The 12,591-nt window shown below is 39.9% G+C and overlaps 1 protein-coding gene across 3 annotated transcripts in view; it reads left to right on the top strand.

The window, feature by feature from the left end:
* Nucleotides 1-3,100: 3,100 nt before the first annotated feature.
* Nucleotides 3,101-12,591, top strand: part of LOC139950374 (DNA ligase 3-like) — a 30,317-nt gene continuing 20,826 nt past the window's right edge. Inside the window, exons 1-2 of one of the 3 annotated variants that reach the window (XM_071948995.1) lie at nucleotides 3,101-3,141; nucleotides 8,922-9,246. In XM_071948995.1, coding sequence (XP_071805096.1) covers nucleotides 8,961-9,246 — 286 coding nt within the window. In that variant the 5' untranslated portion in view covers nucleotides 3,101-3,141; nucleotides 8,922-8,960. Of the gene's footprint in view, nucleotides 3,142-3,669; nucleotides 3,691-3,754; nucleotides 3,942-8,921; nucleotides 9,247-12,591 lie in introns of those variants that run through there. The other 2 variants (XM_071948997.1, XM_071948996.1) reach the window with 2 other exon arrangements.

Here is a 12,591-nt window from a genome sequence, read left to right as displayed (position 1 = left end):
ACCGCAAATTCTAAATCTGAGGTCTCGAAATCAAATTCGTGGAAAATTACTTCTGTCTCGAAAACTACATTACTTCAGAGGGAGCCGTTTCTCACAATGTTTTAAACTACCAAACTCTCCCCAAATACTCGTTACCAAGTAAGGTTTTATGCTAATAATTATTTTGAGTAATTACTGTCCAATAGTGTCCACTGCCTAACATCCGCGTTTGCTATACAGTCATCATTTCTGCATTGACGTAACTCGGTCTGAGCCCTACATCGGGTGCTGAAGCAGAACATACTACTTAAAATTGTTCTGCCAAGCAAACATAAATAGGATTTCAGTGACTGATATAACGACATCGCATTTGGTTTTGTAATCTTTACCTGGCACTTGATACTATTGGTAATTGTCAAAGACCAGTATTCCCATTTGGTGTATCCCAATAATTATATGCATAAAAACTGTGAACATGTTGGCTCAATTGGTCATCCAAATTGCAAGAAAACAATAAAAGAGAAAACCCTTGTTACTCAAACCTATGTGTTTCAGATGCCTGATAGAAGGCTTCAGCTGTAGTTTTTTTTTTTTTTTTTTGTGCTGAGCAATTACCTCTTTCAAAAAAAGTATGACGTTACTAGAGACCGTGTCCAAATTGGTGGCAAAAAAACTACGGCTACGGCTAGATGTCCAAGTCATCGTGCGTTGAGGGTATATGACATCCTTAGCAACACCCTTAGCAACAGCCGTAGCTCTAGCCGTAGTCACCAATTCAGATGTGGGTTCGTATCGTCTGCACCCAGATTTTGCTCACAGTGCTAAGATTAATTAGACATCTCATTTTCCAATGAGCGCGATTAGTAATGATTCACTGGATAAACTCATTACGAGATCAATCTTAAATGCCTGCCTGCTCCATAGCAGGTCGATGACACGTTTTGTAATACCACTTGGATGTTTTCGTCTTGGGTAAAAAGTTGCATCCAAGTCTCGAAATTTTGTGACCCCATCCCAAGTTCCATGCATGCCCAACTCATCTTATAATCTCATACACAGTGGCGTAAACGGGGGCATTGTATGGTAGCAACCCCCACCCCCCCCCCCCCCCTTCCCGGGCGAATTTTTTTCTCCCCAAACGACATAGCAATATTTTTTTTTCCTTTCCGTCAAAATTGGCTCTTTCCGCCAAAATTACGTCATAATGAAATTGGCCTGCTCTTTTACCAAAATCATTGCAATGTCGTTCGGGGGGGGGGGGTAGCTCCCGGGGTCTTTCTGGTGCAGCTAAAAAAAATTACGTCTTTGTGTGCCCGCTTGCCCTCCCCAATTAAAATCCCTGGTTACGCCAGAGTCGTATATTTGAGAGAGTTTCGACAACTTGCGATTGGAAGACATTTGTGTCTTTAACAAAACGCATGGCCGACAAAGTGCCAGACTCGTCTGCCAGTTTGGTTGTGCTGCATTTTGAACCGACAATGGCGTGCAGCCGTTCCCCTTAAAAACAAGAAAATTATGGTCCCTCTGTTTCAGCTTTCTCTCAATAAAATTACACAGCTCTGGTATAAATAATATTATACGCCACTCTACTTACACGTGCCCAGATGGAAACCAACTCTTCTAACTGCAATGATCATAACCACCGGGCAGGACTCTCGCTCCTCAGGGCTGCCTGCTGCCTGCTGGCTGCTGCCGGGCCCTAGCTCCCCTGAAGCATTTTAACATTTTGAGCAAGAAGTTACCTGTTTCTTAAAAAACGTCTTTACTCCAAAGTCACCCCCTTACAAAGTCACCCCTTATTATACTTCACTCTCTGACAAAGTCACCCCTTACAGTTCAACAGGAGGGGATGTTCGAAGAGTGATCTTTCCCGAACGTCCTCCATCGTCTTCGATTTATGTCCTAAAATGGGAAGTTTCGGAAGAGTGTTCATTAACTTTTCATGTTCTTTCGCTCTCTCGCATGATTGCTGCTAAATCAGTCACTGTATTTATAATGGTTAACAAGCCACTGTATCCTACAGGCTCAGTTGGTGGATGGAGAAACATCCGACTCTATTGAATGGATAAGTATGCTTACTTCTTGGGGTCCCAACTAGAAAACCAATCGTCTACCTCATTACTATTGGTATGCCCTCAAATTGTGCAGGCCCTCCAAATATTCGATTATAGACAGATTTGAGAGCCCAAGAAAAGGGATAAATGTGTCTTCCAACTTTAGGCGTTTTGGATGACACAGGCCGTGAAATAAATGGTTTTGCCGAGAGGTGTTTTTCATGCTCGTACGTAGAAAATTACACTGGTGTATGTCACGAGGTGTTTATATTTGGACCGATAATAACTCACTCGGCCTTGGGACTTCCAATGAAGAGACGTAAACGTTCAAGAGTCATAATTTCCGATTTTCTGTAAAAAGCTGTGAGACCGTCTCGTGTATAGTTGAGTGCTTAGCATTGTGCTCATTTGGGTTTCATTTTATAGTGGGGTGTAGCAATAGGGAGGTTGATGTATGATGCACACTCGCACAATAACCCCCGATTCCCCCCCCCCCCCTCCCCGCGATAATGTTCTCATCCAAACCCGGGGTGAGGAATAAAACCGTTATATGTTTTACATCACATAACTCTTTGTAATATGCTGCTGTAAGCTTCCAACATTTTATTGCAATTAATTTGAAGGTGATTACCGGCTGCCTTATTTCCTTTAATTTATCCGGGGGGGGGGGGAACGAGATCCTTCATTTGAAAATCCTGTTCAGACTAATAAGGTCCATCTCGAAAACTTAACCACATAAACAAAACAAAGCACAAAACACCCTCCATTAATTGACAATTCTGATGGCTTCTCGGAACTGCAACATCAATCAAAGCATAGAGGTAGATAGCTACACTAACATTTCCCTCCATAGCAACCAGCCAGAGCCGCTTACCGAAGCCGTACTAGACATTGGCCGCTCATTGGCTACGAAGTCAAGCCAACAACATTAAGTAGTATGTGTACGGTCAGTTACTCATGCGGCTAGCAGTTAGAGAGATACGGGGTACCATACGAACATATAGCGCTGGTGACCAACAAGTTATCGAGTGCCTGCGAAACGTGGTAGTCAAGTACCAGTGAAAGTCGTCTGCTTTTTGCCGAGGTCAAAATAAAGAAATGTCGGAAGGTAGGTTCTCACAAAAACCTTATTTTGTCGAAACTGAAATACTTTGGAAATAGTTGTATGTAAAGTACATGACAGGAAGAGGTTAAAGGGGCTGGAATGTATTATATTAACCCCCAATGTGTCCTTAACATTAGGTAAAATGTGTTTTGAGACTGTCTCTCCGCGGCTGAACAGTGCCACGGTGCACATTTCCGATTCTGGCAAACATGTGGAGATATGATTTAATCATGTACTTGGTGATTCGTCATTTTTTGATACTTTGCCTCATTTTTAAGATATGTAAGATATTTGCGACTACATTCTTGTGCTGTTTTATTATGAAATTTCTATAAAAATGAACTCCCTGTGTGAAAATGAAAGGAGGTGGGAGTTAAAGGTGGCATGAACTACACGTTCTTTGAAGAAAAGGCACACACATTGCATGAGTCACAAAGCATTGAGTGGACTGTGCACAACAATAACAAAGGGCAAGGGGGTGTACTTGTTCCAGCTTGTCTACGCAGTGTATGGTGGAACTGACTCATAAATGTTTACAGTCAGCAAATTTAGGTCTGACGTTATGTTTTAGAGAGCAAGTTAAAGCATGTCTTAAGGTTGTTGCTCAAAACAGAGTGAAAATTACTCGTAAATAATGCAGCAGTAATTAATAAACCTGCTAAATATAAAAGAGGCTGCAAAATCCAGTATGTAATTATTGTGAAGTTGCAGCCTGCTGAGTGGTGTGTTCATTAGGTGTTTCTACCTCCATGGTGTTTTACACCCTTACTCTATGGTTACTCTGTACATTGAAAGTATACACTGTGAGTATCAACTGTATCATGTAAGCTTATATTATTGATAAGACTGGGCGACTAGTGCGACATGTGTCAAAGTCTCGACTATTAAAAATTAGTCACAAATAGTGTAAAATCACAACTATTTGATGCAAAACCTTTGAGTTGAAACCAGTGTAGTAGTTCAATGAAGAACCACCTCAACTCATTTAAAGATTATCATTACATGTGTTGTTACCCCAAATCTTTAATAAATTAAGGCTTTATTTAGCATACTAAACTAAACAACACTAACAGTTAAAATCTAGCTTGATCTCATTAGTTTGAAAACAGGGAAAACATAACAGATTTTTTTCAAAATTTTCTTGTGTCTTTGTCGACTTTCACAGACTGTATTTTGTCATCATGTAGTATGGATTCTGGTTTTGGACACAAATTACACTTAAAAATTCTTATATTTTGTTTACATTTTAGACTTTCTAAATTTGGCATTGGGATTTTTTTTCTTCAAACCTCCCTTTTAAGTTTCCAGTAAATGTACTGAGACAGCAATTATATGAAAAGTGCCCGATTTAACCCCTGTGTAGTTTATATACAAACAGAAATTATCAAAATTGAAGACCTGGTGCGTTTTGTTTGGATTGAATTGGTGCTTGTAGATTAATTGTGTAAAGTAAAAATTTGGGTCAATTCACCAAGATTTTGTGTTTTCGTTTGAAATGTCCGCAATTCGTGTTGGGGGTTGCCATCAACTACTATCAACTGCTGTACCAATCGCTCCGATGTGTTTTTACTTTTTACTCATTTAAACTGATGAGCTACACTTTGAATCTCGGCTTGATAAGACAAACATGCCGTTAATACGGTAAAGTAGTTTTAAATACAGATTGATATTATTCCCCTAACATGAAGGGGTAGACAGGGACTTGTAACTGCCAAGCTTTGAATCTAGAAGCTTGCTTTAATTGTAATTTGTCGGCTCTGATTGATAATACTGAAGTAGGAAACCATTACCTATTTTAACCGAACTTCATGCCATGAATACAAATAATACAATCTATTTGTATGTATACATAGCCAGACGTGTTGTAGGCCTAATACAGGCACGTGCAAAACTCATAGAATCTGGTAATGTGTGTACATGCAACGTTTGACCTGGGCCCAGTTTCATGGCTCTGCTTACCCCCAAATTTCGTGCTTACGATCACCTCGCTTACTGTGCAAGTGCTAAATTTCGGTGGGGCACTACACAAAGAATGCCTAGTAATGTAGAGTACTTCCTTTAACCCAGTTATATTAAAGCTTGCTCAAATAGGAGACACCCAACACTGACTTAATCTCTAACATTTATTTAAAGTACCTTAATGTTGATCACTTTGTAAGCCAACTGATTGAGTAGAAACAAGCTAAACAAACCGAACTGAGCTGAACTGGACTGTACCACTGATCACTTCAATGTCAAATTTACAACCAATGTTGTATACAGTTTAATACAAGCGTATCGGAAACACTTTATTAGCAAAGTCTTTCCAAAAATTAAAAAAGGGGGAGGCGAAGTATCCAAACAAAACAGGTGCCCACCTGGAAATTTCAAATGAACAAGCCTAGAACATGCTCAGAGGTTCACTCGAGGGGCAACCCAGGCACAGGTGAACACCCACGAGTGTTCACCTTGCGACACCAGGGCTTCACCTGCCGCTGTTACTATAAAAAGCACTGCGGCAGTGTGGCTGACAACTCAGTCAGGATAACCCCTGCAGCGGTTTGTAGAGATAACCAGAGAAGAATATTTGGAAATGACAATGGGGAAATTTAAAGGCACACACTAGACTCAAAATAATTGTTAGCATAAAAACTTACTTGGTAACGAGCAATGGAGAGCTGTTGATACACTAGTATTAAACATTTTGAGAAATGGCTACCTCTGAAGTAATGTAAATTTTGAGAAAGGTTATTTCTCACTGAAGCCTTTTATTATGCACACAAATTGTCAGCGAGAAGTTTTTTTTCTTTCATTATTATCTGGCAACTTTGTCGGCCACTTGAGCCAAATTTTTCACAGATTTGCTATTTGATTTTTACTGGGTTACACCAAGTGAGAATACTAGGCCGTGACATTACCAGACTTGTCCAGTACCTTTAAGACAGGTCACAGAACAACTCAGAAAAGAAACTGCTACTTATTCACCAGACAAGCAAGCAGATGCGAGATGTTATGTGTCAGTGAATGACTGACACTTGCTCGATAACTGATGGCTAATTTCAAATTTTCCTACAGCTGCCAACACTTTTTTTGACATCCTGTAAAATATCAAAATACCTGGAGGGACAAGTCAGATTTTTTTTGTGATCTCTGTAACTGAATCATCTATAATTTAATAGTTTGGATACTGTTTTGACTTGAAGATATGGCGTCGCAATTTCTGCTTTTAAATTCAATTTCGGCTTTATCAGGAGGGGCTGGAATGGGGCGAAAAAATGAAGAGAAAAAAAGAAATGGAACAACTGAAAAAGGAGGGCACATGAGATCGATAGCAATGGAATTCAGTTTTTAAAATTTGTGTGAGTGTGGCATTTTCATTTTTTAGGATTACGCATTTTGATGTTTTTATGTGACGATACCACTTTACTTTTAAAAGCTGGGTATTCAGTACTTTGGTACTTGTCTTAGACCAGGATTCTCACTTCTCAACAAATGCATCAATGAGAAATCAGAACATTTTGTGCCAATTGGTCATCAAAGCTTCAAGAAAATAATAAAAGAAAAAACAGTGCACATATTTGTCCCTTGCTCAAAAGCTAGAACGTTCAGTGGGAACTGTTTCTCACAATGTTTCAAATACTGACAGCAGCTCTCCGTTGCTCAAAACCAAGTAAAATTTTATGCTAACAATTGTTTTGAGTAATAACCAATAGTATACGATGCCCTTTAACATCGCATGTGACAGCTCTTTACAGCAGTCCAATATTATCAAGTAATTATATGGTGTCACTATAACCATGGAGTGTATAATAACTTTGTTCAAATTGTAATTTCACGCACTAAACGTCTGTTCATGTCGGCCATTATCACTGTTTAATTGTTGTTTTGACAGTCATTATCAACATGTAATATTGGGTGGACAAGATACTGTTACTTGTTATTCCAAGGTTTCGTTTATCCTGAACACAACAATATGAAAAACATGTAGACAATTACACTGGACAGACTCCGTGAAAACTGACTACATTTACATTTCCTTTTTTTATTTTCTGTAATTGTACTTTTAAAACATTAATGAACTTTTATTGCCTTTTTGATGTCTGTACTGTATGTTTTCTTTGAGGAACATCCACACCCCAACAAAATATTTTAACAAAAATAAAAATAGTAGGTAATAACAAAACAACAACACCAAAACAACACCTACAAACCATCAACTACAACCCCATCACGTAAATGAAAAACAAAGTAGTACATTTTTAATCCATATTTTAAGCGATGTTCAAGTGACACAGACAGCGCCCCCTGGGCAAGCACCATACAGCATGTACAGTGTACATTTTATGTGTTATTGTTAATACCTTTTTTTATTATTTGACTCAACCTATCCAAACTTTTTGACACCATTATTGTAACCTTTTATCAGTTTCTATTACACGTTGAGTTACATACAAGTATAAATTTGCTCTAGTTCTAAGGAAAACAACGACGGGTCCGACACATGTTCAAGTAAATGCTGATCCACCTTCGCTATCACAATGAAGTGTTCGCCCAAGAGTCAGTTTCGTTTCAAGATTGGGGGTCACACTATTTGCTCAGTCCGAAGGCGGTTCCTTTTGTCAATTTTATTAGCCCTACACAAATTTGCGTGGCAGAGAATCCCAGCCTCATTCATTAAGATTTGTTTTTTTTCGGGCCCGGAGGAGGGTAGGCTACAAAGCTGGCGTTGGGATGCTCAATTTACCTGGATTAAACTCGAACTCGCTGACAGAAGGAGCGGATTGGATCCGACGGCCCAGAAGGGATTCCAACAACAACCCGAGCTCGATTGGCGTCGACCGGCAAATTGCACGCTTATTAAATTCTAACACTTGTGATATTGCACGTTGGACTATCGAACACAAAGACCAACAACAGTTGACTGCTTTTTTTTCTCTCTCTAAGCGACATCTGGATCGGCTCGGTGTGGCATAATTAGGGAGCAATTCTCGCTTGAGATATGAAATCGGAGACACAAATTTATCCACCAGGGCCCAATTTCATATTAGAACAGAAAATATTGCTTTAACAACTTTATGCTGAGCGTAAATGAGCAGGAAACCATACACAATATGTAAATGTGCAGTTTGGCTGGTAACCTGTTTCTGGTAAGCATAATTTTGTTGTGCTTAGCTACTTTCTGTGCTTAAGCAGCTCTATGAAATTGGGCCCTTGGAGGTGACGGGAGATGGGGGAAAGGTGCATACACATGTGTGAGATTTACTGGACGCTTTTATAAATAGACACCCAATGTTTCCTGTAGGGAAATAAAATACTTCTTGTGTTGCTTCTTAACCTTGTGTTTGGGCTAGATTTCAATAAAGTTGAATTTCAATGTACCTGACACCCTGTGACCTCCAGCCGCTATTAAAATTACCCTAATTCCACTACCGAGATGTCGATAGATAAATCACTGTATAAATATTATATCGATTTTCCTAGAGCCAAAGCGTATTTTAAAATGAACTTTACAATTGATCATACTTTTAGAACATGCAAAAATGTATTACAAATGTAAATTTTTCCCATATTGAAAAAGTTTAGAATCGTTGCTTTTTTGTTAAATGGGTACCTGCGAAGGTAGGGGTTGGTATTATATACGGCAGCTCTCTCGGGAGCTGAGAAAGATTAAATGATTGTTATTGGCCCAATGATCAGGGCACTAATGTAAAGCGCATTGGGACGTTATTGTGAATGCACATTTATAAGAACTAGTTAGTAATTTTGTAATAATTCAACTCCACCAAATTTGTTGTTCCTAACAGATTGAAACTTCATCAGTTTGAAAATCACTAAAGCACACCATGGCCGAGAACCGCTACGCCATCGACTATGCTCGTTTGGGGACATCTAAGTGTAAGAAATGCAAACAGGGCATCGCTAAGAAGGACCCCCGCATCGCTAAGCTGGTTGCCAATCCGTTTTCTGAGGATGGAGGAGACATGAAACAGTACCACCACGTCAAGTGTATGTTTGAGGCGCTACAGCGGGCACGGCCGTCGACGAAGAAGATAGAGGAGCCCGACGATCTTGAAGGGTTTGACGTGATGGAAGACGAGGAAAAGAAATTGGTCAAGGAATTGATTGCAGGTAAACATGAGACATTATTTACTGAGTTAGCCGTTTCAAACTACTTAAATAACCAACAGGACCGATGGTACAATGTATAAAAGCAAATAATTGTTAGTGGACTGCCGTTTCGACCCTTGCAGAGTTTTTTTTTGAAGGCTACGTGTAGCCTATACAACAAACCAACACATTAATAAATAGGTAATGATAATTTGTTTCCCCTTAATGCTTGATAGTGTTTAGTGTAGGAATTATTTGCCATTTGGTGAAGTGTTATACTGTATAGCAATAAGTCAGTGGCAATCTCCATACATTAGTCTTGCCTACTCCTATGGAGAAACTGTATCAAAAAGCTGGCTTGGGTAGGCATCCCATACATGTACATGTAGAGACAACATCAAAGTCCTCATGCCTCTTTGTTGTCAAAGTGCACCGCAGGAAACAAACATCAAGTTGATAGATACTCTCTCCCTCTCTCCAAAAAAAAAAAAAAAGGGAAGAAAAATAAATCAGTTCTGAGCAGTGCAATGTGTTAATATCAACAGAGCTTTTCCCCCTCCCTGCCTACATGTACATGTACCTAGAATGCTGAGAGATGTTACTAGTGCAAACAAATGATCTATGGATACAGAGTACCTGCATCTTCATCCCCCGAGGGAGCTCTAACTTCCCAACGTCCCCCCTAGGCTAACGAGGCCGGAAATTACACTGCATCTCACTCCATTCTCGGACCCCTTGCCCTACGACCCCGCTGGGGGAGAAACATTAAGTGTTATGGCCAGGCGATTGCCGATCACAAGACAAACCGCCTCCTCAAGAGTTGATGTGAGAACATCAGTCGACACTGTATCCCGTGTCCTCTTTGCTCTGCACTCGAACTTGTCAAGGCTCGTCTCACTTATAATCCCCCTGGCCGATGATGTTGTCTTTTTTTTTTTCTTTCTCTTTTCATCCTGTCCGTGATTGTTCCCCAGTCCCGGCCTTGGTTAAACTTTTTCAATTGGTTTTGGCCCCCAGGGCGGAGCTGTTTGCTCTTGTAGTTGTAAAAAAGCGTGGACTCGCGTTTGTTTAAACCGATGTGGTCCTACACGGCTGTGGTGCTAATTGCCTGATTTGCATTCAGGTAGGAGCGTCGGCCCAAAACCAGGGGTGTACTTTGCGTGCTGTTGAACATTAACAGGTTCTTCTAATCATTTAGCTTGTTGATATTCTGACAGGGAAATCTTGCCGGAAGACAAACTAAGGTCTGAAGTAGATCTGTTTTTAGATTGTTACTAGCTGACAGCTCGGGACTAAAAAAATCCAACGAGTGGTCGCGATGATGGAATTTTGAAGCGGAAAGAGCTGTAGGTATGCACAGTGGTCGGAAACTTGGCATAATGGCAGTCCAACTCCAAATCAGATGTGGTTGAACACCGAGATGTTTCTAGACTCCTCGAAATAACGCGCATACTGCCTTCGTTTGATTTCTCTTCCAGTATCTGTTGTCTGTTGTGAACAAAGATTTTAATGCTAATCAGTGACGGCACTATTACACGAATATAAGCCTTGTGTTAGGCGATTTCTCGTAATTTTGTTTATGAGGACTATGTGGAACTGGCCTGCTATACTCTGTTAGTGTATGCAATAAAATGGTTCTTGAACAGGTTGAATAAAATTAACTGATTGAAGAGGTTCCTTTTTCAAGCATTTCCCTTGTGACGGATTCATAATCTACATTTTAGATGTAGCACACAAACAAAAGAAAACAAAATGTGAAAATACCTACTTTTTGTTTATTTTTTATACTGTGTCCTGAAAGCGCTGTCTGCTATAACCCACATTAAAAACAAAAGACGGTCGATTTTTATTTGTTTGAATTGAGATGTGGAGCTGTTTGTTTTAAAGCACATTGTACCATGTGAAAGCAACCTGTGGTAGAATCCACATGGGGCAGTCAAGACACCCCCAGGGCCCAATTTCATGTAGCTGCTAAGCTCGAAAATTTGCTTAGCAAGAAATTTCTTCCTTGGTAAAAACAGGATTACCAACCGAATTTCCATTTTGTTGCATTGCCTAGTTACTTGTTTTCAGCTGTTTTATGGTTATCTTGAAAATCACGTAGAAATTTGGTTGGGAAATCCTGTTTTTATCAAGGCAAACATTTCATGCTAAGCAAATTTTTGTGCTTAGCAGCCTATGAAATTGGACCCTGGTGTAGCTCCTGTGGAGCGAGAGGGAAGAGAGAATTGGTTGCGAGATTCAGTTTACAATAACAAAGGTAGTCCTTCAAACATGTTAAAGGCACTGCACACCTTTAGTAATTGTCAAAGACCTGGGGTCGATTTCACAAAGAGTTAGGACTCGTCTTATCTCGAATTAGGACAATACTCGTCCTAACTTAGGATTACATGTAATCTAAAGGTCTGCATGCTACAGTGCAGGGTTGGGACACGTCTTAAGTCCTAAGATTAGTCTTAAGTTAGGAAGAGTTTTGTGAAATCGATGGCAGAGTCCTCACTTGGTGTATCCCAACATAAAACAACAAACCTGTGAAAATTTGGAAGCCACTATTAATATTATTTTACTCATTTTGCCTGTTCATTGTTCATGTAGTGACTGCTATGGACTCATGTTGGTTTATTTGTATTTCTTATCCCGTATTTGCCCTTTTCCTTTTGATGCTATCTCGGAATACCATCTCCTTTTATTAAAATCAAAAATATTCCTTAGGCCATGACCCTGACAAAATCCAATTTTCAATTTCAAATGGACTTGTGCACACAACTTGCAGGGTTCTGGCCAATAGTTCTTTAGTGGTGGGGAAATGTTTCCCTGGAAACCATTGCGAGATAGATCAGTTAGGCCTACACGGTGATCATATAAATAGACTCAAATCAGAGGAGTGTTCAAAATGATTGGCTTCGGACTGTTGGATACCATAATACATAAATATCCAATTTTACATTTTGTTGAAACTTGAAAACCTTTGAAAGGAAATTGCAGGTGTAATTTAAAGATTTTGAAAATGTGTGGTCAGTGGTGGTCGGAAACAGAGGAAATTCCTCCAGTGGTGGTTGGGGAATCCGGGTGGTGGTTGGGGAATCCGGAGTGCCGGGCGGCTTTTCCGGCTCAGACCACTGTGGGTAGAACCCTGAACTTGTTTTCCAATTGGAGAAGCTGCACTTCACGGCAATGTGTGTACATTGTATGTGGGCTAACCTACCCTTTAAAATGTGTATGTGTTGCCGCTTGCGTGGATCTCAATTTTAATAGAGTGTGCTTTAATGGACAGGAATCTTGTAAACCAGACAAAATATATGAACTGTGTAAAGTACTGGGGTTGGGCTGTGATGATATTTAACATACATGTACATACACGTCAAT

Source organism: Asterias amurensis, chromosome 18, assembly GCF_032118995.1.
Source record: "Asterias amurensis chromosome 18, ASM3211899v1".
NCBI lineage: Eukaryota > Metazoa > Echinodermata > Asteroidea > Forcipulatida > Asteriidae > Asterias > Asterias amurensis.
Note: the sequence above shows the minus strand (reverse complement) of the source record. Positions and strands in the feature narration are given on the sequence as shown.